General features: G+C 39.8%; 1 protein-coding gene across 6 annotated transcripts in view; it reads right to left on the bottom strand.

The window, feature by feature from the left end:
* Positions 1-25,656, bottom strand: part of ARHGAP17 (Rho GTPase activating protein 17) — a 47,874-nt gene that overhangs the window by 4,377 nt on the left and 17,841 nt on the right. For 3 of the 6 annotated variants that reach the window (XM_080384771.1, XM_080384768.1, XM_080384772.1), the window contains 18 exons: positions 20,396-20,435; positions 16,540-16,644; positions 15,640-15,716; positions 14,439-14,550; positions 14,173-14,249; positions 13,340-13,451; positions 12,497-12,565; positions 12,254-12,335; positions 10,038-10,165; positions 9,534-9,645; positions 8,896-8,977; positions 8,365-8,445; positions 7,513-7,626; positions 7,067-7,158; positions 6,776-6,932; positions 5,313-5,555; positions 3,069-3,232; positions 2,027-2,638 (listed from right to left, as the gene is read on the bottom strand). In XM_080384771.1, the coding sequence (XP_080240897.1) occupies positions 2,027-2,638; positions 3,069-3,232; positions 5,313-5,555; positions 6,776-6,932; positions 7,067-7,158; positions 7,513-7,626; positions 8,365-8,445; positions 8,896-8,977; positions 9,534-9,645; positions 10,038-10,165; positions 12,254-12,335; positions 12,497-12,565; positions 13,340-13,451; positions 14,173-14,249; positions 14,439-14,550; positions 15,640-15,716; positions 16,540-16,644; positions 20,396-20,435 (2,459 nt within the window). Of the gene's footprint in view, positions 1-1,006; positions 1,031-2,026; positions 2,639-3,068; positions 3,233-5,312; positions 5,556-6,775; positions 6,933-7,066; positions 7,159-7,512; positions 7,627-8,364; positions 8,446-8,895; positions 8,978-9,533; positions 9,646-10,037; positions 10,166-12,253; positions 12,336-12,496; positions 12,566-13,339; positions 13,452-14,172; positions 14,250-14,438; positions 14,551-15,639; positions 15,717-16,539; positions 16,645-20,395; positions 20,436-25,656 lie in introns of all 6 variants that reach the window. The other 3 variants (XM_080384770.1, XM_080384769.1, XM_080384773.1) reach the window with 2 other exon arrangements.

The raw sequence follows: 25,656 nt of genomic DNA, 5'->3' as shown, positions 1-25,656 counted from the left end.
GTAAGTCTTTCCTTGAAGTTTGACTCATCAGCACAGTTCCCATTCTTATTTGTAAATGTTGTAAAGATCCAGACCTCAGCCTTATTTATGAATTCAGTCTGGAAATTTCACCCTTGTAATTTAAAGATACTGACAAAAAGAACAGAAGTACAATCAGGAAAAGTCTGTTATTTTAAAAAGCAAAGCTACTTTTTAGTTGCTTAAGCAGCTCATTTACTTCTCCGATTTTAAAAAAAACCAAACTACTTCCAACTTGACTTCTCAATCCATTACTAATTTCAGGTTTTTCCTGTAAGCAGTCAAATCTTGAGATGATTCAGGAATGCAGCCTCAATATTTTCAGCCTGTCATGCAGTTGTTACCTTAAGAAGGTAGCACCTCCAACCCATTACATACAAGTAGTAAGATTATTAATGTGTCGTTGGGCAGCTGCGATTGAACAGACTAGTACTATTAGTGAGGCTGGAGCTGACAGAATGCAAATGCAAACATGCCAGAGTGCAGATGCTCCTGGGTGCTTTTCTGAAAAGCGGTTTAGTCACATGAACATGTATTTTGCCAAATAAATTCCAAGAAGTTAAAAATAACTGAAAATCTAAAGTGAAAGCTACATTAAAATGTAACCATAAAACACTCAATTGTAGGAAAACACATGAGCTTCAATATTGGCTGCACTGGTAAGAACAAACCTGTTTTACACGGGTCACTGCTTCACACTTGACTTGTGGACTAGTAGTTCTGGTGACCGTGGTGAAGTGTTACTCACTTCATTGTAGATATTTTTACAATTTCTTTGAAGAAATAATGTAATGTTCACAGGACTATTAAAACTAAGCAGCATAGGTCTTAAAATCTCTTACAAACAGAATGATATGTAGTAATGAGATAACACAGAGTCGACAGAGAGCACATATTCCAAAGCGCATATACAAAATAAAGCTACAAATAAAATATTGCTGTGCAGGAGCATTTTAGCTTATATTGCATGTTTCTGGTAAGTACAAACCTTATTTGCAGTAACCATCCCCACCTGTGAAGGCATCATGGGGTAAAGCTGTTAGGCAACAGAATTTATACTTTGCATTCCAATACATTAGTCTTACTCTAGAGAAGCTGCAGTGTCATTGGAAAGTTTTAACCATTATTAAATATAAGTAGATTTAAAAGTATTAGTCTCCTATATCCATTATGCCTTCCTTTAGAACTGCCTAAAATAAGCAGAGACGCAGCAGAACATTTCAAGATCTGCTAGTTTTGACTGTCCTCAGCAGTTACATTCCCCCCCCCCCCCCCAGATGTAAATTAACATTATCGTTATCAAACTAGTAACTACATGCTTCATGAAGTTCCTGTGAGAAGACAGGAAGCTTCTCTTTACTTCATGAATGTCTCAAAACAGAAGGTGGCTGCTGCATTTAAAATATAAAGAACTATCTAGAAACTGACCTAAGATATAGTTTAGTGTATGTGGGTCTTCAGTCTCTGGTTGTCCAACTTAAAAGCACATCAGACTTTGTTCTCATAAGGCAGAACATTCACTGCGTTAGTATCTTGTCTATTAGAACATGTATCAGTGACCAGTTTTGCCATTTTCTTATCTTTCATATAGGCCGAAATACACTATCCTTGGCTACATCTTCTCCCTCCTCCAAATATTTGCTTTTGGCAACAAATGTATAAGCATAACTGAGAATGCCATGACACTGAGCCTGGAGAAAGCCCTAGAGAGCTGGTTGCTATAATAGTGTTCAGCTTCCAAAACAGGGAAAAAAAATAAAGCAAGCTAATCTAAGTTCCCCCCAAACCCTTCTGCCTCAGGAATGAAAATCTTCACTGAGGAAGTGCCCCAAATCCTCGTGCACAGAAGAGGCAGGTGGGCGTTTTAACCAGATAAGAGCAATTTAGTATTTTAACTGTTACCTGCACTTTTCACTCCCTCTCCCCCCAAATTAATTTACAGCTACAGGTGTTTTTTTCTTCATGTCTGCTCCCTGAGGAGACACTGAATATGAAAGAATCCACTCACCTGTGACTATTTTGGAAGCTGTTTGCGTGGGATTTGCAATAACACCATCTCCAGCCAGCTGAGAAGGAGGATGAGGCGGAGGGGGAACACTAGGTCTGTTTCTGGGTTTTGGTACTGGCCGTGGCCGCGGCAGTGTACCACTCTGAGGTAGAGAGTGAGACTGGGAGGTTTCTTGAGCAGATGGCTGTGGCGATGGGGAGCTAGTATTATGTTTTCCTAGAGGGGGTGTATCAGGTGGTGTTGGAGTCTGCGGAGGAGTGTAACAGGGCTGCTCTGGTCCGTGCTCACTGCTGGGTGCAGCAGGAGGAGATGCTTGACTGTTTGATTTGGGCTGCGGTGGAGGAGTAGCCTGTGTTGGGGGCTGTGGTGGTGGGTGGCTGGGAGCTTGTATTGGGGAAAGGCTGCTGGAATATCTCCGAGGTGCAGAAACCTGGGAAGTGGAGGGCTGGGCTGCTCCTTGGTTTGCATGTTGAGCAGGAGGAGAAGAGCTTCTAGCAGGTGGTTTTGGAGAGACAGACGGTGGCTGAGCAGCTGGGGCAGAGCTTTGGCTCGCCGGCTGCCCCGGCGGTGGGTTGGCTGGCTTGGGAGGGGCTGGTGCAGGCTTTTTAACAGCTGTTAAGAGAAGAAGTGAGATTTCATGGTTGTGTACTGTGAAACCAAACTCCTGAAAGAAAGAAATTAGCTGCACAAAAGCATGCTCAGCTACGTTACCCAAGTAAAATAGCATGCTATCAAAAGCAATACCAATAGGAAGCTACAGAATTGTGTACACAGGTTTACCGATCAATAGCCTTTGAGTGATTTTGCTAAACAACACTGCTACACATTACTGCCAGCATTCACGACAGAGTTCAAAAGTCAAAGATGCATTTATAACTAGGCCTTAGTGAAATGCAAGCAATTAAACCATTGTCTGTAATAAAGGAAGAGATACCAATAATAATCAAGGAAGAGATACCGTAAAGTTATTTTATTAAGCATTTTTGCAGTACATAAAGAATTGGAACTTAGTAGCTTGAAAACCAAATGACAAAACACACACCTCTCCTCATTGAATGGGGACTGGGACCTGCCGCATTCTGTGGCTGATTAACAGAAAGCTGATTAGTGCTACTTGTTGACTGGTTCTGGACAGTGCCCGCGTGCCCACCATTTCTCACGGGTGGAGGAGTAGCTGAAGATGTGTTGTCCTTTGATTTTGAGGTACTGAAAATTAAAAATCCTAAATTAGAAGGTGATTGTAAAATACCGTGCCCAGATCAGCTGCACCTGTTCAAGTTTACATTACAAATTGTGCTACAGTTCTGACCCTCAAATGCTTCAGAAAAACTTCTGCACTGGCTGCTGTTTACTCACAGACTGAATGCTGCTGCAGCTCTTCAAATAAGTGGCAAATAGGCTTTAGGCAAGCCTGTACAAAACATCAATTACCAAAATTGAATCCGGAATCCAAGTAGTTCTGCAGGGTCACAGTACCTGTCTGAATGCAATACTGATACATAGGAGTACAGTCTCCATGCTAATGCACCCTCAGTGCACTTGCAGATCCTTTAAAAACAGACCTTCTCAGATTTCCTCATGCAAATATACCTATCACCCCTATAACTGTTAGCCTTTTCAAAATATTCTGTCACAGCATCGCATCCAAATTGCTTGCAGTTATCTGGTAGACCTAGCTACTAAGCACTAAGTGATGGCACCGTGAAGTTCTGCCAGAAAAACCAAACTGCAAAGGACATGAACCAACTTGCTAAGTACAGCATACAGGTGAGGCAGATTTAGCCCTCTCCGCTGAAGTCCCTGGAGCTTTTGGAAGCCCTCAGGAGGGCCCAGGGATGGCGAAAGCTGGGTGTGGAGAGAGCAGTGGTCCTTTTCTCATCACTGGCTGGCTGAAGCCTTCTCTCTGCCCTACCTGGAATTAAGGTTTTACCTTGGTGGGACACCAAAACTTATCTTAAGGGAGCAATCCCTGTAAAACCTTTGTGATTCAGATGAGGAAACTCAGCTCTTCCTGACCTCTGGCTATGAAGACAACAGAATTGGAGGGAAATACAGCACTCGATTATGAACCAGCTGAGTTGGTCTAGGGCAGCATCCCCAGCCCCGCTTGCTGTGCACTTGCAGTCTTCACTTGTTTCTCTCTTTATAATTTCTTGCATTTTGCTGATCTCAAAAGGATTAACTTTCAAACACTTTTTCCAGCACACTGCAATCCTAATTTCTCCATATGCTGTTAATAAATCGCAAGTACTTGAACACAGAGTCCGTGCAGATTTTAAATGCAGCTTTTAGACAGTATTGTCAAGGTTTTGTTTTAGCTGCCTCTGCCACAAAAAGATACCTGTGGAGGAAATAATAGTCTGCAGGGGATTTCCAAATGAGCTGTTTTTGTAAAAACATCAGCTGAGAACAAAAGCTATATGTAAGAGTCAGTGCTGCACCAAACTCCACGGTGGTGTTTTACTGCAAGATGCTGTGCAAGAGGTCAGTGTTTGGAGAGTGCTACAAGCACAAGAAAAACATGTGGTTTGTTCTCTCTCTCAGACCACAGACATACAGAATGCAAAGTGCTGCTTTCACCATACATGACAGGAAGAGTCAAGGCTACTGCAATTAGTCTTGCAGCCCATGTAGACCAATACTGAGGACATGATTACAGTTTCCATAATAAAGTAGCAAAAAAGCCTGTATACATGCTTGTCCTAAAGAAACCAATACCAAAATATGATATATCAACTTCCAATTTTCTAGCAAGCCAGTGTGGTCATCACTAACACTTGCTACAGACATTAAAAAAAAAAAAAAAAAAAAAAAAAAAGAGAGACACACACACAAGACATATCCAGATGACATGTACAAGAAATAACAAACCACCAACAGGTTTCTAGTACCGCCACTGGTAGGTTTTGTTCTTTCAGCAGCAGACTGATAGTTGTACTGTGTGGACACCTCTAGAGTATAACTTGGAAAGGTCAACATGGGTAAAGTACAGTATTTTTTAGTATTTTTTTATCATCATTTTTTTCCCTAAGAATTCTCTTATTTTAGAAGATCAATTCTGCAATATACGGAACAACGTATGTTATTTTAGAAGCTCAATTCTGAAAAAATACACATGACAAGAGAGCTCCTGCACAGTCCTTCTGCCCATGCCTGAAAAGGCTTTACACCTGACAACATGCATTCCTGTTAGAAGAGGTGCCTTGTGAAGCAGATACAGTTGACAAATCAGTTTGCTGCTGAAGGAGCCTGCTAAGCCACTGCCAACAGAAGCCATGCCTCTTACCTGACATCGTCATTTCCTTGACTTTGTAACTGTTCTGCTGTGCCAGCAGAGAGAGCAAAACCAGCACCCACTGGGCTTGTTTCAGCCACAGAAGCTTGTGAGTGCTGCTCCGCTCCAGACTGAGCCAGCACGCCAGCCTCCGTGGGTGGAAGTGGTGGCTGGAAAGCTGGGGATGTGTGCTTTCTATTTATAGTGCCACATCTCCGAGGATTCGCTTGGAAGTCCATAACCTTGACACCAAAGCTACAGAAAGAAGAAAGAGTAAACACACCACGCCAGCCAACACCAGGTAACTAAAGCAACAGGACAACTGCATGTTATAACCCACAAAGACAAACGCAACCCCTGTTGCTCAGCATGCAAAGCAGCAACAAGGAAAGCTTCAACTTTCTGCGTATAACACCATTTATGTTAAGACATGCAACAGTATGTGGCTTATCCACACAGAGGGGTAAGCTAAACAGAAGTAGAACAAACTACTCAATTACATTTGAAGACAGACATTGATGACAATGAGGCCAAACAACTCTAATTTTACATGTAAATACATACATTTCCTTAGGTACCAGTGTATCTCCTCACTGAATATATTTTGCCACATAAATTTTGATTCTATTACATACTAAGTTAGAATACAGATTCTTAAGACAGTCAAAAAAAGCCACTGGATATACTCTACAATTTGTCTTTATATGAGAATTATGGATAAACAGACTAAAATTCTAAAAGATTTTAGAATGTATATAGCACATTCGTTCTACAATTTAACTTTATTCTTGTTGTGTTAAAGACAGTGAATCTTGAACTGATTTTCTTCTTCCTCTGCCAGTGCTGATCTATTTGCATGTGGCTAGCTGTAGGTAACAGAGGTAACAATTTAACATTTGCATAAACAGCTGAAAACAAAACAGCATATCACTTGAATATTCATGATATGAGTGATAATAAATGAACGTTACACTACATGTTATGTGGGAAAACAGCACGTTTTATTTTTATTTTTTAGCATTCTACTGCTTGCTGTGGTATACTGTACCATCATCAACTCAGAAGTCTTATCATGAAGGCACCAGGTAACACCACCTCAGCTTATGGGCTTTGAAAAAGAAGCCATGGAATATCAGAAGTTAGAAGTGTATATAGTAGCATCTATCAGTATCTGTTTCAGTGGATTTTAGACCCCCCCCAAATCTGTAATAGGAAAACGGTAACTGGAAGCAGTAATTATCTTCTTGGTTTTTTATCATGCATAGAGTATAACTGGAAGCAAATACCAATACGTTATCTTTGAACCTTCCTCAGGCTGCAACAACATGGGGGGGAAATAAATCACTATTGTTACCTATGGTATTTCCAGGAAATTCTCCTGAGACCAATAAAACGTGTCCAATTACAGCCTCCTCGGCAGTCCAGTTCTCAGAAATGGGCTAAGAATTGAAAACTAACTCGAGAATGAAACATACCTTTCCTTCTTCAACAAATCTCCTTCCATTACAGTCATACTAACAGGCCTCTTCCGTTCCAGTGTCCCAGATTCATACTCATTCCCAGTGTGTGACAAGTGATTTGAATTAACAGCAGGAATTGCAACAAATGCCCCAGATACATTGAAATCTTGATCTGAAAGAGAGACAGGCAGAACACATCTTAAGACATACATATACAAAATGGGGCCTCACTGCAAAAAGCTATTAGAGTTTTACCTGTCTAGGGTTATCAAATACAAAATTCTTGTAAGTATGGCAAGAATTTACCTCCAGGGAAGAACCAGTCTGCGTGCTGAATAATTGGCTCAATAACTGCTACCACATGGACCGAAGTTGCTGCTGCCATTTCAGCAAGGGATCTGCAGAACAAATTTGTAGAACACTTTACACAGAGTTCTATTGATTAAAAAAAAAAATATCGTATTACCTAAATGACAAATTATGCTGAGCATGATGTACTGAGACTCCTAAGTACCATATAAAAAGCAACTTCAAACTCTGATGAAATCTAGACCATTCAGTAACATTCATAGCATTTGAAAACACTCCTAAAAAGTTGCATGCCTAAAAGGACCTGGAGGCATAGGTTGAAAGAACATTTGAAATATTTATTAGGCAAATAGCCTATTGCTGTAAATAGCCTACATGATTTAAAACAAGCTGGTAAGAAATTTTACAGCTTCATGGAAGTTCTGTTTCCTAAAACAACTTACCCTTCATTCTTCGCCCATAACAAGTTGGGGCCCAAGACTATTGCAACATTGCTGGGCGTCATTTTGTTAACATCACTGTTTTGTGCGAGCTTTGCTAAAAATTTGATTAAATACCTACAAAAAGGAAAGAAATAATTAAACAGCAGAACTAAGAGCATGTCTTCTTGAAAGCAAGTAAGTTTAAGTTCAAGAACTCATAAAGACAGCTTACAACAAAACAGAAATAAGACAAACAGCCTTCTTGCTGAGTAGCTGGCTACCAAGTTTCTACTCATGAATCACAGAAGTTGAACTAAGTAGAAAAGAAATTATCTCCCACTTAACAAAATGGAACTACAGAACTATTACCTTTTCAGAAAAAACGTTTAGATTGCAAATGCCTACTCAACAGCTATTTTCATATCTTGTAATGGAATTTGCACACTTCAAAGAGTCACGAGAGCTGGTTTTGTTTCAATTCATTCCCAAAAGACAAAACCACAAGGACAAATTACACATATAAGATACATTCAGGTGATTTCTAAGACTGCAAAAATACAATGAAGAGCATAGCTGGTAAAAAGTTAGGTACTATTACCAACAGCATGGCTCTTAAGTAGAAGGGTTCTATGCATCGCTAATTACAGTCCATAGTGACTAACTTGACTGAAGAAGTCTACCACCACCAATGCACACCAACTACTTGATAAAACAGGATATCCTTTTATAAACCTAACTCAATTTGGTAAAAAAAAAAAAAAAAAAAAAGAAAGAAAAAGAACCTGAATTAAGAGTTTTGGTTAACCAGCTTTGAAATGTGGTACTCTAGCATGAAAGTGGCTGTGCTGCAGGTTAACAGATGCTCATACATACCTGAAATTAGCATGATAATGCTTAGGTAATCGGTTACAAATTCTCCATAACTCTTGTAGCTTTTTGTCCTGGTCCTGAATACTGGAAGGAAAAAAATATTCCATTACATCTTACATTCAGATCAGAAAATTGTTGCTGCTGCAGTGAATAAAGAGATGACTGGATAACCTTCCATTTATGCCAGATAAATGCCCTGTTTTGTATTCTATAACCTGCTAGTCAAATCCCTGAATTACCTCTACCTGCAACAAAAAAACCCTGCTTAAGCATCAATACTATGCAGCTAGTAGTCTGAAGCACCCCTTAGTTTAAATACAAAATAGGTATTTCACCACAGTTCTGTGCAATTAGTATGAAGCTAAACCACAAAATTTAAAATGATTTGTTACACAAAATATTTACCTGTTAGAGCAAAAACAGAAAGTAATCTGTGTAAGCTTGGTCTTTCCTTTGAATTCATGTATGAAAAAAACATGATTTGATAAAAGTATGTAGAATGTTTTCCTATACAGCTATTTTTAGTACACTTACTTTGCAGCTTGTGTCCATTCTTCATATAGACTGTAGGTCATTAAAGGTTCTGGCAATTCTCGCAAATAGGATTTCAAGGCACCTGCAATGCAAAATAGAAACAGGCTAGCTTCTTAGCTAATGCTTTCAGCCTTCATCTAAAATTCTGTCCTCAGCTTTGTCATTTTATCTATGCAATAGGACCCAAGTTCCAGTGAAATAGCAAAAAAATCTGACACTACCACAGTATATCTGCTCAACACTTCACACCAAAGGGCTTCAGTAATCCCTGTAATTTGACAGAAACATGTACTATAAAACTATGAATCATCTCTTCAGAACAAAGACCTTAAAGGTCTACATATGGCTCTGATCTCCCTTGACCATATTAACACTTTTGTCATGAGAGGAAATTACTATGATCACCTGAATTTTAAACACTGCTCTTGTCATGCAGACATGAATACATCAAGTGGGAAGAGCATGTGCAACCCTCTACCTACCTATGTTGTCATGCAATTAAGCGATCTTTCAATTTTAATTTAGTTTATCTGCAGAGATCAACACCTTACACTGCAGCAAGTCAACAGTTAAATGTACAGTATAAACTTGCGTTGTATCAGTTTATACCTGGCTTTGATTCAGAACATTCACAATACCTGCAACAGCATGGGGATCGGAATAAAATTCATCAAGCTGGGAAGTTGAACAGTCCAAGGCAGCTTTTAGCTTTTTTAACTTGGAGGCTCCAGCAGCAATTCTGAATAAGCCCTGCATAATAAAAATAGTATATTTGACTGGTAACAACACGTTAATACAAGCATGAGACAGTACAAGTTTTATGACAGCCTCTTTCAGAACAGTTTCGAGTTTGGTGTCATCACCTTGCAGTGTTACAACCTGGCTGGCTCTCAATGTGTCACTGCCATCTGGCAATGTTTTAATTGCCCCTCACCCCTGGCCCATTCCTCATTTTTCATTCTAGGTACATTCATCTCGAAGATACTTCACACAGTGATGAAGGCTATTCTTTTACAAAAGGTTTATCATCTACATTAACAAATAAAATTACTTCAGCAACTTGTTAAAAAGTACAGACACCAGTCCAAGAGTTTGAGCTCTTTTTTTCTGTCCTTCATAGCACATGATATGTTATTACCTACCTCCTCTCTCATTCCCGTTTCCAAAAGCATCATTACACAGGCTTCAATAGGGACTGCAATTTCACGACCACTGCGCTTGAGATGCTCTTCTAATGGAGTTCCAAAAGCTGGTTTTTCAGTCCATTTGTCTAGTTGGAGAGTATCAAAACACTGAGCAAAATATCTAACACTTAAATTATGTCCCAGACAAGAAAAGAAAGCCTCCAGTACAGCAAAGACATTTTCAGAGTACAGTAGGAGTTTTACAGCCCTTGATTGGTAAAGTCCCTTATATCATGAGTAAAGAGAAAGAGAAAATGAGCCTGCTTCTGTTCAAAAAAATACTTCTGCATCTTTCTGGATGGAGTATCACACACAATCCTTTGTATAGCTGGAAGTGCATGTCCCACTAGGCCTCAACACAAATGCCACCATATGGTTGTAAGTCACATTAATTCCAATTTGCCAAGACACCAAAAGGCTTAAATTTGCAAGAATCTTTGAGAAAAAATCTTGTCCAGATTGCATGACCAGGGCTGATCTTAGTTGTAACTATATTTAAGGTGCATAAAACCTGAGCTGTTAACACAGAGTTTATTGCTGATTCTGATTTAAGGGATCAGCAACTTCAGATGGATGCTAACAGCCCCGGTGTCTTGTATTAGAATAACCATGTCAACAGCCCGTCACTGTAACACTTGCTCAAATTTTCAATTCCATTGCTTGACTGTTGCTTAACTCTGAAAGTCGAAATTGGCACAAGTTTTTCCAAATTGAATGTGAATTTCTTGTTTCCTACAGTTTACTTTTTCCACCCATTTCTGCTGTCTTAATTGAAAAAATGCAGATGTAAAAGGTTATTGTTAGTACAGATGCGTTTTCTTTTATGTGGAAAAGTCATCAAGAGAGACAAAGACTTTGAAAGAGTCCTCTGAAGAGACAATGTGTTTCTGCAAAGGATTTAATTTACCACATCAACTACATCCCTCATAAAGCTTTAGTTCCTCTCATTCATTAATACCCCACGAGAAGCACACGTTATTTTCCCCAGTTTTGCAAGCTACAGCAAACATTAGGAAGAGAAAACTTAGTAATTGTTCAAAGTCACAGTAATTTACTGTGCTAATTTACACTACAGCTAGAAACACAACTGAAGTAATGCCCTACACTTAAGGTTTTAGACACTGGACCACTGGGACACCATGCCTCCCAGCCCACCTTCTAGGAAAGCTAATCTGTTCTGAAGCATTTGTCATACGAATGTTTTTACAAAGCAGCTAAGCAACAACAACACTTAAAGCAGTCATATCTGTAAACAAATAACCTTCCGTACAGCCATAATGCAGCCTGGACACTGCGTAAGCAGCATTTGTTCGCATTATCTTGTCTCCCATCAGATCGACAGAATACAGATAGAATAGCTCATCTTTCAGCAAGATCCGCGTATTTATTTATATTCTTAAATGGTTCATCTTTTACAACTTGCATATGGTCCACAACTGCTCAGATCAGATTATAATTTTCCCAGACTTTGTTCAGCCTACTTAATCTTCTAATTGCTTCGAGAAGACGAGACAGTATAGTCTGTATTTAGGATAGCAATTTCAACACACAGTGCGCCCTCATACCAAACCATTAGCAATCTTAACTCCCACTGACAATGGAAAGCTTAGGAGCATGGGGAAGAAATGAAGCTGTATTCCTCTCTTTTCTTAATTGCTGACACTTAACACAATAATCTGAACATTCCATTAGCCAGCTGCAGTGCAGTGTGCACACTGAGAAAAAAGATTGCATAAAAGGAGGAAAAAAAAAAAAATCGAGCTCCTTCAAATAAGGGGAGTTTTTCTGATAATCACCTAGTAAACAGTCAAGCAGCAAGGACCCTAAGAATTTCCTAAACCACAACAAAAATTTCACTGGCCTAATAAGCCAGGTATGAATTAGTAAAAGGTCACGATATCAAGAAAGAAGTGCAAGCAAATAGAAAAATCCTTCCTTTAGCCTCTTGGGTATCAGACCGAACCTGAATATTTTATTAGTGTGTTAAAATATGGCTGGAGAACTCCAGGAAACACAAAGATGGAATTATGCTTGGGAATGTAGAATTGTTAAGTAGATCAAAATGGCCTTATTAAATAAGTCTGCATGCAAGAGAATCAAGATAAAGGAGGAGAATATTGTGCATAGGTGGCATAGGCAAGGAGAAGCATCAGCCAGAGCACAGGTTACTTTACCTTGATGGGCTTGAATTTCGGGTAGGACCTTTTCTATGACTGCTAATGCTTTTCTATGGTAATCTGCTTGTGCTTCTAATAACTGAGAACAGAAGCCACATTTTAAAAACAAAAAGAGCATTATCTTCTGATGATCACATAATATAAGACTAGAAGGTTTAGCACACAAAATGTTATCTTTGAGAACTGAGTGTCTATGCACATACGTGCTGCAATCTAAGTCATACTGAAAAACATACTCACCATAACAAAACATCTGGCATATTCCCCTTCTTTAGACACAAAATTATACATGTCTGCTGCTAGTTGATCCTTTGAAAAAGAAAATAATGCAAAATAGCACGTCAAGTTTACAAGGGCATCTCAACTTATACAGAAAGGCAGAAGGACATATGTTTATTTTGCTTGTGGTAAGTCTGAACTATTGATTCGGGCAGTACAGGAAGTCAGTAATCCATCTACTCTGCTACATGTATTCTTCCAAGCAAAATTCATTCAAAATGTCTCATGTTTTTTATATAGCACAGGTTTTATATAGCAAAGTGGTTGCCCACTTAAGTCAACAACTGGCATTACATTATTTACAGCCAGTCTGTGCATACAAAGACAAGCACTACTAAAAGGTTTTTGGTGCTCAGCTCTACTGTGGCGTAATGTAGTATTTGACAATTGAGAAGTGAAACTGAACGTAAACTCTCAGAGCCGTAATAGTCAGAATGTTCCTTCTATGTCAGCAGCTGGAATTTCAACCAGGTAGCTCACACTGCATGGCTACTCAGTGGCTTGAAGCCCAGATGCCCTGAACATTTCAGTCAAGACTAAGGCACTTTCTCAGACTGAAACAGAAAATAATGTAAAATATCCATCTTAAAACAACAAAAAAGCTCCTCATTAAATTAAAGCAATTCAGACAGCAATCAGCTAGCATTAACAAGCCTTTAAGACATACGGTTTGTTAAAAGCCACATACAGCTGCAGTAATCTGACAGCCAGTTCCACATGCAAGGCCTACAGAAGCAGCCACATTCTGATTGCTATTGATACTAATGAGAGGTATGTAAAGAAAAGAGACTCATCTTGTCATACCTTGCACTGTTCTACTTTATTTCCAGCTTCATCCATCTCTTCCTTAAGAGATTCTATTTTTGAAGGATGCACTTGAAAATTTGTTCCTGAAGTCTTGTGGGCTTGGTTATATCTATGGAAGAAAAGCGTCAGTTGTTTGGTGAAAATGAATATTGAATAAGAATCTCCATTTATGGCATCCTTTAAATTGGCTTCTTTTGACAGGAAACAAATCCAACAGTCTCAGAGGTTTTGCAACAGAACTAAGGAAGGTGTTCAAAACACACCATTTATGACACACTGGCATAATTCACAAACAGCTGAACAACTACAAAAACCAACAAGAAATCCCACATTCTCCACAGTCTGTAACATGGATGTATAATATGTTAGAACTACCAATCCCAGCAAATGCTATATAAATTATCACCACAGTTTAAGACCATTTAAAGGGACTTATGGGTAAACTGAACAACGTAGGACCCTACCAATGAGATGGATCAATATAATAATACAATATCAATATAATGCTGTAAAAGCACTTGGACAGTTACAAACTGAGACTCCTATTTCTTAGTATTTACGTTGACTTCTTAAGTGAACTGGAAGGAAGATGAGTTTTCAGCATTTTTCCAATTATATATAGGCACGTAAGAGCTCCAAAATCTTGATTCTGTTTGGATCTAGTAGTCATGAGTCCTTTTTTGAGTAACCTACATTTCCGTTTGGTATTTTCAGCAAAGTATTAACACGCATGCAGTAGCATTTCAGAAGCAAGAACCAGCATCAGATCGGATGTCAACAAGAAGTTAACATGAATAGGAAAGGATCTAGTAATAAAAAAAATTTCTTACCTTCCTCTTGCAGAATCCCAGTCCAACACCAGCTTTGCAAGCTGTTTCCTCTGCTTCTGAATGTTTGGGATCTCTGTCTAGAATGAGAATTCAAGACTTATATTTATTGTTTATCGTAACAAACTTCATTTTGTAGATTTCATATCCGCTTTCCACCACTAACACATGACTCACTAGAACAGTTTATTAGCAATGAGATGAACCTTTTTTGTCCTGTTTATTCATAAATCTGGATTTATTTCTTCAGTCAGGCCAAAGTGACTTACCTCTGTTAGTAGACACAATGGATCTAAAACTTCTCTTTCAATCTGCACTTCATGCTGAGAGAGCTCCATTGCCAGTTTGTTCTCTGCATCGCCACATGTATCTAGCATTTTCCTTTAAGAATTATAGAAATGTGAGTTACTACTGACTAAAGAAGAAAGATATAAAACAAAACAGTGGTGGCCCTTTATAGTCTGCTACCTTTCGGAAAGCTCTGGGCTGTATAACACAGGGCATAATGGCATAAACCCAAGATGCTCTACACCATTGTGGGCAAAGTTGGTATAGGCAAGGAGTGTTATTAAACCTTTGTCTTCTAAAATTCCTTAGCCATTACAACATTTTTGGAGGCTTTAAGTCATCTAGGTGACTTACACTGGCCCTAAGGGCAGAGAAGTCAGTATTTATTTCAAAGCCCATCCTACCATCTCACCAGATGCAGAAAAAATTGCTCAATGCAGTATTTAATTTTCTCCTAAGCCCCTTTAATATGAAAAGGTCTTAACACCACAATACTAAGCAATCACATATGCAGCAATCTCAGGTTCCAACACCATGATTTGACCTTTGTTTTAAGCTTGTTTTAAGAAAAACCTTATTTTCTCTAAGATTTTTATCCATGTTTAAATCTCCTGCGACAGCTCACAAAAGTGCACACCAAGGTTTTTAAGGTCATTCTACACTGTTTCCATCAGAATTCCCATCAGCAATGAGGAAACACGTTTGCTCTAGGAGTTCAGCATACTGACATTCATTTGTTTCAGCCACTTTCCTGTAAGTTGCAAATCATGCACTTCACCAGGATAAGGAAATTATTTTAAACTAGAACCCATTAACGCAAACTGGCATTATTTTAAGTCATTAATGCAAACCTGCAGAATGCAGTATTTACACTAAATTCTAAACTTTAAATGGAGGTAATTATTCTACTAATTCCAAAGGATAAGAGCCATTTTCAGAAGCTTTTAAGATAGCAGAGAACCAGAACCTTCTGGAATGCAATTCAGAGCAAGCCTAAAACTTGCTCCCAGAATCACTCAAAAAGAAATGCTTGCTCACTACTTCTCCCTTTGGATTAGAGACGGAATCTAGAAATAATTAGTTTCATTAGATTGAAAACAGCCTTTGTGTACCCAAAGCCTCTAATAAGAGCCCTGCAGGCAATAAAATGACAGACTGCAACTTATAAAGAAAACCACTCACCCCAACAGAGTTTCATCACTTAGCTGGACAGATCCTTCTTGCATATTTTGAGCAAGAGCTGTTAGAGGAAGTTTTTTCTATGGAACAGAAGAAACAGTGCTTAGCTTAGTCATCCTTTCCAGCTTTCCCAGTACATCCCCTCTAAGATTCTTCTCTTCTTCCATATGGTTTCTATTATACACATATGCAGCTCATTCTCTGACTTTAAGAAAATGCCAAGTCACAAAAAGTTTCAAGCCTCAAGACTCCCGTTCCCAAACACTTTGAAGAGCACTTTTTTCCCAGTCTTAGTTGGAAATGACTGGCCCAAAACATATCTCGAGTACTGTCAAAGACAAGTAAACAGCTTTAACTTGAGATCTAAGCAACCAGTTCGTCATCCATCTCTGCAGGGGTTTGTTCTGTGTGCCCCTGTTTTCAGGAGCTCTCTGTTATTCAATAAAAGGAGAAAACTTGAATATTAATTATTTCTAGTTCTAACACTTTAAAGAAAACCTACCTGTGGCTTTGCTAGAGAGGGGCTGAAATCAAATGGGCACAGAAAAACATTTAAAGTTAACTGGAGATGTCAGTGCACAAAGGTAATTCTAAATATGAGGAGCCTGATCAGAGTTGTAGAGTACCTTTTCTTAGTCAGGTCTCGTGAAAGCCGTAAGTACTCAACATACTGCAGAAAAATGTGAGCGTTCTGACACTACTAAGGTACTCCAAAATTGTGTTCTTATATTTGGATGGGGAATTACAGGCAGTATTTTACCAAATAATGTCAACACATGAGATGATTTTACAGAGTTCTTCCAACCTTGGACAATTTGAGGCATAGCAGCGGATTAGTATTTAGAAGGCTAGACCATATTCATACTAGTCTCAGTAGACAAGCCAAAGGGCAATCATACTTACATGTCTCTTATCGGGATCTGTACCATGCTGGCCCTGAAAACATGCAATTAATCGCTTCTGTGCAATGTGGCAAACAGATCTCACAGTGTCAAGACGTCTCTCAATCTAGTTGGCAGGAGGGGGAGAGAGGAGGAAGAGAAAACAAAAGAAAAAACAGAAGTTATTTCCCCGGCCTCAGCAGAAAATCTTCCCCCTGTACCACACTTAGTTCTGGGTTGCATATTTCCTCAACTTCTACAGCTTACAAGAAGTTCAGATGCTTAGCAGAAGTGCCTGACAGCAAAAATGCTTGGAAAGATATTTGAATTGCTTTCCCCCCCACCCCTGATTCAGTGGCACAGCAATTCAGTCAGAGTTTGCAATGCTCACAAGACTTGGAGTGGAAAAGGGAGAAAAAAAATTGGTCCTATTTTTCATCTCAGCAAAAGATTCAGGTTGATACTTGCCATCTGAGATGAATGGCATGTGCAGATATCCAAGACACTAATTTAGTGACAAAACTGGGAAAACACTCACACTTTTTCATTGTGACCTTGTAAAGTAGAAGACTAAAGACATATCTGACTGCTCCTTTACACTGGGCCAAACCTAGGCACTGCAAGCTTTCTGTTGTGTTTCCTTCTCTGACCCTTAAATACAAGGACAAAGTTCCTATATGCTAAGCAAAACACTATTTTCAGGGGAGATTAATGGGATTCAAAAGAGATGTGGAATGAAAAAACAGGCATCAATACACAAACAAGTGTTCTGTTTATCATAGTACATTTGAAACATGGCTTAACACATGGACTGTGAATATGAAAAAGATATACATTAATAAACTGTTCTTTTAAGGGATTTTAAGTAAGGAATTTGGATTATTTTATTTCAGAAAACACCAAAAGCAAACAAAGTGATGAGTGCTGGGACAGAACTGCTTATGGCATTGAGCTCTCTATACACAGCACCAAAAGAATGTGGTTTATCTGCATTTTGATGACTCACCAAGAATAAAAGGAGGCCCTTTGGAATGGCTTCTATTTAAAAAGCAAGAAAAAACCCCAGCAGATTTCATCTGTAGAAATAATCTGAAGAGATGCCAGGTTTTGATACAGCTCTGAAAATCACTCATTACATTTTCAGGAGGGCACTGATTCTCCCCAGCTTTCCTATCAATCATAAATACAGATTAGCTCACAGAGTAGTAATTTCAGTGCTAAGCGATTATGCCCCATGTTAGCTCCATACCTGGATTTAAAGCAGGAGATATACCATTGTATTTTTCCAGAGAAGGCTGCTGTTGGAGGTGGGAGCCCTGTCCTGAACACAGGAGCAACCATGGGGCTGGCTTCCCAATTTCCTTTCAGACGAGGGGAGCAGCAGCTCTGCGAAGCTGCCGGAGGGAGCACCCAAAGCCGGACTGTGCCACCCAGCAGCAGCCTTTGCAAGTCCAAAGGGAAGGTGAAAAAGAACCAGTGTAGTAGGGCTGGCAAGTGAAGGCCCAGTGTAGACAGAAGTGTCACTGGCTACATAAGGTACTAAGTGGACTAAAAGCTCTTGACAGCCACAAGATGAAGTGCTCAAAAAGCTTCAAGTCTGTTATGGTAGAGTAAGGTGCAGAGAAACTGCCCAAGGACTGCCCTGAAAGCACAAGGCATTGCTTTTTATTTACAGAGCATATATTAACGAGCTCAAAATTAAATCCACTTCAAAAAAGTCCATATAAAGATATATGAACAAGAAGGTGCGGTTTGTGGTCTCCTGTTGCAGCTCAGACTATTCATTTCTGTTGTATTATCTTCAAAATTAAATACCACAATCACATTTTAAACTATCCATTGTGAAAGCGTTTATTTTTGCTTGGTCACATAGTCAACACTTCTAAAAATACTGACTGCAGTTGTTTTTTTCCACACCTGAAACATGGTGACATCCTGCAACTGAAGCACCTTACAGATCCCAGCAGACGAACGCAGCCCCCACCAGCCATGCATCATGGTTACGTTTCTTAGGAAGACTCAGAGCACATGTGTCCCCAACAGCCTCTTCCCAGGCAGTCTGAATGCCAGACTCAAAGGGCAGAAGACTGACAGGAGGAACGTGACCCCAGAACTCCATGATAATATACTCTCCTCTCTAATCTGCTTTTTAGTTCAAAGATGTCAGGAAAGCCATGAAGGACATTTATCTGGGTTAAGTTACCTTTGAACTGAAAATGTGACCTACAGGCCACGCTGTCTGTACCCACAGGGCATCCTCGGTGTACAAAACATCACACAATTGCTTTATTATATGCTACAAGGGCATGCCAGAAAGTGGGTCTATTGTAGAAGTCTTTGCAGTACTGAATTATATTCCTTGTCTTTCAGACAGGAACACATTTCACAGAGATACTTGAAATGGAGTATTACGCTTCAGAAAACATAAAAAAGCTACAGCAGTCCTATGGCAAAGCTTGAGCTAAATATAAAAAAGAACTCTGTGAAACATGTTTATAAAGTGAACAGTACCACGCTTTTAAGCTCTTTAGTTAGATAAGAGCCTCCCTCCCCTCCACAAGCCCCCGAGAGCAAACAAACAAGTGAGTAAATTCTTCCACTTGGGTGTAGCCAGTCTGCTCTGTGCCTGGGAAAGCCTTGCTTGCAAAATTCTTTTGGCAACAAGCAGCAGTACTTTTGGCTTTCACTTCTTGTTACTATGCTGCAGCTAACCAAGAAAACAGATGGGCCCTCGAAGGCTATCAAGGTGTTTTTAACATCCTTTACGCCATTTAATTGTACACATTTCTTCAAAATTAAAAACAGCATTGTCAAACTGGTAAGACATTTATGGTTCAAATAAAGCAGTCCCCTGAAAAGCAGGGTAAAATGTTTCAGTTCAGCTCATTTCACCATTACTTGAGATGATTTCACATATTTGTGCTGAACTCAAGTTTTAAGGCTGATATAGTCTCTCATCTTCTACTTGAATCTGAACAGCTGGAGATCTGAAATAAAAGTGGCTTGCATCATGTGTTTGGCTTCCATGTTTCATATACAGGTCCTGAACTTAAGCACACTAAGATACTTTGTAATCAATTTGAAATAACCACTTCACTTGAGGTCCCATGGAGCAGCTAGCCTGACTTCCCTAGGCAATTTACTTTCTGCCTTTTTAAAAAAAAAAAGTCTTTCACAAAGTAGCCACTGGAGGAGAAATATGTAGAACAAGTCTGCAGTCAATTGTTCCGTGTAATCAGCGAACCTTGTTAATCTAACAGCTGTGACTAAAATTCCACCATGAAAGTAACATCTGATTAGATGGTATACTTTCAAAACAATGACAAGTCTGCAAACAAATCAAATGTCAATGTGACAAATTTGAGAACAAGTATCACAAGCTAAACAAGAAGTATTTGTACACTTATTTAGAGCAATTCCAGACTTTCCGAAAAAACTGACATTATCTATTAGCAAGTAATTGGCGTATTTTTTGCCTCTTAAGGCCCAAGTTGACCTCTTCAAGAGAAAGAGAAATTAAGACAGAAACCAGCTGTGCCTAGTCATAGTTTCTTCCCAGCTCATGGTTCTCCATCAGATTGGCAAGTCATTAGCACTAATGGTTCATAAGCTTAACAAGATAGTTCATCTAATTAAAATGCTTCCTCCTTCACTTCATCAAGCCATATGATCAGATTCAGAAACAGAAGTACCTGAGTTTTTCCACTCAAAATTGTATCATATTTTTTCACATGCTGAGAAGCCAGCCAGACATCCTCATTTTCATCTCTGTCACTTGCACTATTTTTTCCCCCCACGCTAGGTAATCCACAAAACTCATAAGGCTCAAATGTCACAAAGACCATTTAAAAAAACATGTATTAACTGTGTTACAATACCTGCAACAGGTCTTCACTGAGTACCTCTGTCTTCTCAGCCCTAAGGGAGGAAAAAACACAGTTGTCAGACTAATAAGCATGTTCAGGGTCAAAAAATGCTACAGTGCTTTCCACAGAACCCATTCGGTTTCAAGCTATAATCCCATTACGACCATTGCTGCAAACACCACTGTGTTCACAGTCATACGTAGCACTGGCTGCCGGCCCCTGCCCAGTGAACACTGATGACTTGCCCAGCACAGGTTGCTTGGGAAAGCCTGACATTCCAGGAATCCTCAGCCCACAGCACAAATCCACTGCACCAAGCTCTAAATGATATTTCAGACTGCACATGGATTAACATAAAGCAAACTGGAATCCTGAGTAACTTCACTTGAATGCAAACATTTATTGAAGCAACTTGAATTTCACTCCACGTTGTTAAACCAGTAATGTTATCAATGCACCTGAAGGTAAGGAATATAAAGACGTGAGAAAAGTAGGCCAGCCAACTTCATCTTTTTATGTGTTACCACTGCAGAGCTTTATCAATCAGCCATCAGTGGAAATGCTAGCCTGAATACTTTCCCTTAACCTTACATGCAGGCAACCTTCACCAGAAATCTCCCATTACCTCATTTTGCTCACTTCCATAATACTAAAAGAAAAGATTTATTACTTAAAAAGATCAGAAGTTAATAGTCTTCCCAGTAATGGTCTATGCTCAACAGACAAATATCTGAATACTTACACATACTTCCGGTCAAAATATTAACAGTTGTTACAAACATACTCAAACCTTTACACATACAGTTCCACACCTTTTTCCAATCCCAGTTTATACATAAACTTTGAATTGTTTGATGTTGACACAGATTTGTTTTGTGTTGACTCACTTGCTATAACACTGCTTTATCCTATCTTTGCTAGGTCTATAAAATAAAGATAAATATAGTTCACCCGTGATCTCTTCTACTTGACTGCTCACCATTACTACACGTCTATTACTACAGAAGACCTGGAGGTACTCTGGTACTCCATTTTCCTGTTTTGGGTTTCCCCTGCTGCTGTCAAGAGTTCCTCATTTACTACACCAACTTCCTTCTGATCCTGCAATCTGTTTAATAACCTACTGCAAAACATGCACAGAAAGCTCCTTTTCTTGATCAGGCTTTATCAGCTCAACGTGCAAAGTGCCTCCAGAGACAATATTCACCTGCTTTAAGTCTGGGGGGTGTGGGGGAGTGTTGTTTGTTTTTAAGACATTTGACTTCAATTTCACAGCACATTATCTGCTTGAACTATTTGTGAACCATAAGGTGATTAATAATTAAATACCAGAATGCAGTAATGCTCAAAACCTCAACAAGACTAAGACAAAAGCCACTTAAATAACTTTTGACAGCAAAATAAACTGCAAGCACTGTAATATTTGTTTAGGAAGGCGCACACAAGACTAATAAACTTTTCTTCCACACAAACAGAAATACTGCATTTGATCAAAATTACATCCTGAGAGCTATTATTTGATTAGAATTTTAATTTTACTTTTAGTCTTGCAAAATCCCACCAGAAACTACATGGAAGAACTACAGTGTAAGAATACTCCAGTTATAACAGCACCTTCTTAAACAAATTTTATTCTAATCTTAAGTGGCAATTATTACACACATCAGCTGATTTGGCAGAAGAATACAGAGCTACTATATATTTCTACAGAAGCATAGTACTGTGCATGATAACGGTTTAACACAAAATTCTTGAGCAGTTTTCTGTCCTTCGACTGACTGCGTAAGAGATGAGCCACTTCTATTTCTAAACCCAAATTTCATAGTGTATGCGCCTTTCATGAGGAAGAAGCTGTATTTACCATGGCTAACATGGCTTTTGGTTTCAAACACCATTTTCTTCTCAGTCCTGTTTTCCACAGGTGAGCGGATGCTTTTCACCAACAGCTTTCACAAAGTTAAATTTCACTCACCTTTACAAAGGGCTGTATGGCACAGAGTCTATACAATGCTACCAAACTCATCGCCTTTGCTTTGTGCCTCACCTAGACACATCTTGACAAACAGCTCACCTTAAATACCGAGTCAGCCTAAGCAATGCATATAAAGAGGCACCAATTCAAACACCTGTTGTGCAAAATCCCATCCTGACAGCACACTGCACACTAGGACCGACATAGTGAAGATGAAGGGGTGCAGCCCCGAGGAGGAAGCATGCTGAGCAGACTGTGTTTACCTGCCATAAGCTCGCTAAACAATACAGCTCTTCTGCAAAAACACAAGACTTCTTTCAACAAGAGATGTAGTCGTTTATAAATAAAATGGCCGGTTGGAAACGATTTAACTTTGATATTTAAGAATTGCTACTCGCAGTTCAACCATATTAAGATTTTCTAGTCAAAGCAATCAGCACTTAACAAAGATTAGTATGGCAGCTTACTAGAGCTCCAGCAGCTGGCCTGCTACGGGCTCAATCTTTCCAGGGTAACTTGGAAAAGCAGCAAGACAGCAGCAGTGCCGCACACATGGTGTAGAGGGATTAATGTATAACAAGGGTATGGCAAAAATAATGGGCAAGCAGCTGCCTTCTCCATCTTCATGTATATCCAGGTCTCAGTTTCCTTCTTTTGCCTAGAAATCTGCTTAAGAAAAAAAACACAACTGGCTTCTACATCTACATTACGCAACTGACTCCCCTGTATCTCTCTACAGTCCCTAATTTGGCTCAGTGTAAGAGAAAGTTAGATTAGACTAAGGCATTTCAGCAGTTCATTCACCCTGGATGCTGACACACGTACATACCGACGTGATATGAAACAGACACCACAGGAGCAAAGCTATGACATGCCAGAAGAGAACACACAACTTTAAACTAACTGGCAGTTTTAGGAAATAAAACAGCCACCTCAGGTGGCATAATACAAAACGACTAAGAACGTTTAGAGTACTTTTAACTGGATATGTACACATCATTAAAACCACTGAACTGCTGATAATCACCAGAATAGTGACTGACTGAGAATTCACAGAATTTTTCCCACCCATGCAGCAATAATCAAATTACTACAAGATTTCTTAAGCTCACTTTTAGCTTCTGGGAATCACAAAATGCATTTTTATAGAAATTATCTTTAGAGGAAACAACGTCCTTTCCAACATTATCCTGTATTTGTGTTCAACAGAACCTTTCATTATACTACTATAAAGTTACTGGGTGCTTTTGAATGGCTGTTGCTACAAAATTAATTTAAAGCCACCAAAATAGTAGAATACAGCTTCCATACAACTCTAGACTGATTAAAAGTTTAATTTCTCCTTCCCTTCCTTCTTCCTAGGAAATTATATCTGTTGGAGTGAAAAGCAAAGATGACTCAGTAATAATGTGTTAGCAGAAGTTTGTTTCCATTTTAAATATGGTTACCCACAGATTATATATCATTACGTGAAGTGCAAAACAATTTTCAAATATTTATCTTAAGCACTCTTTGTACACCTAACTGGTTTATCAAGGATTTAAAGTCACAGCTTGAAAATCCAGATCTCCTCCTGTGAAGCCAGCGATGTTTTCCCCAGCTGTCAGTGGCAGCAGGACAGCGTCACCAGGCCAGTGCTGATTTAGAAAAGCCACTGATGATGATGTCAGGTTCGGAAATGCAGAGAGGGAAGACCTCACCCTTCCTGCAGGCCCACATTCCACCTTTAATAAGCCAAGAAAGAGCCACTAAATGCTACCATTTTTCAGCAACCACAACCATGAAACAGAAAATGCAAGCTTGTGATAGCAGCACAGCCTACCTCCTTCTGGAGCAGGGAGAAAGCCACCAACCATCAAAGGTACCTCTGTCTCCCTCTGAATAACAGGTACTACTAGTTTAAAGTTTTAATCTAACTGCAGCTTTGTGGGACACTAATTTCTTCTGCTGGCTAATTAGACACTTAGCAAACTTACAAAAAATAACAGAACTTCTTTTTCACTGCTACTTAAAAGTTCCTGTCCTTGTTAGGTCTTGTTTGTATCTTATCTACTTGGTAGCACGAAGCGATGAAGAAATCCTTCTGGAATCACAAACTGATTAAGAATTGGAAGATTTAGTTGCAGAGAAGGTTCCCAAGGGCTTTATCAAGCCAGCAGCGTTGGAAGCTGTCCTCCAGCTTGGAGACCCTCCACTGCCAGCTTCCCCCATGAGACATCATGAACACAGCCTGTCCCAAACTGGGATCATGAAGCCCAGGCTACAGCAACTACGGCTGTTTACGTTCCCAGCAGCTAAACTCGACACAGTCCAGTTAACGCTCAGTTGCAAAATGAGGTCCCTCCAAGCCATTACTAATGGGGAAGGCATGCCCTGCCCTCCGAGCTCCTCCCGCACGCCGGGGGCCCCAAAAGTGCCGTTTGTGACCAAGTAGTTTGTGCAGGAGCCATCTCTTTGCTTCCAGATGGCAGGATCTGCAGGCATGCAGCAGGGAAACAGGAACGTGCCCAGCCCCGAGCCTCCCAACACCTCCGGCGACAGAGGTGACGTGAGGGGGGGAAAAGCATGGCACCAGCAGCATCCTGAGGGACACCGGGCTCTGTGCACAGGGCTTGGCATCACAGCCCACCGCAGCAGCCGTGTTCAGCTGCCTGAATAGAAAGCAGCTGCTAGTCCACTGGAAGCAGGAACAGAGCCGGTTCCCCGGGAAAGGAAGCTTTCTGAGAACTGAAAGTGAAGTTTTTCCTGCTATAACACTAAGCAGGCTACCTGTTAATGCCAGAACCTTTGCATGAATCAACGGTACAAAGTTCTTCAATTAAAATTCAGAATGCATTTTAAAAGACTGATTTTGAAAAGAAAATTGATCATTTGTTACAGTTATAATCACCCCCTTAAAGAATAAAGTGGATAAAACCACTGAATTCCGTAAGAACAGTACTTTCACACAACATCCTGCCCACTGCACAGGGCTCCGTGGGCTGCCCTCGGTGGGAACCAAAAGCAGCTCTTCATTTCTTCCCTGCCCCTCTCCTGCACTGATGCAACAACTGGTTCAGCTGGGGTGCAAGCCAGGTCAGGCAGCCAAGCTGACTGAAAATAAGCTGAGCGAAACAGTTCCTTTTCGGCCAAATCAGCTCCCCAAATTCACCCTTCAGACAAATAACCTTGCTGATGCAGCTCCGGGGTGGGAACAGGCAGCAAAGAACAGGTCAAGCTCTAAGCAGAGCTCAGGAGGTGCTCCAAGACAGACAAAAAACCTGAGCAGAGCTAACTTCTCATTTTCTGATACCATAACACT

The sequence above is a fragment of the Falco punctatus genome, assembly GCF_963210335.1.
Source record: "Falco punctatus genome assembly, chromosome: 4".
In the NCBI taxonomy this organism is placed as follows: Eukaryota; Metazoa; Chordata; class Aves; order Falconiformes; family Falconidae; genus Falco; species Falco punctatus.
This window is presented reverse-complemented; position numbering and strand designations above follow the sequence as displayed.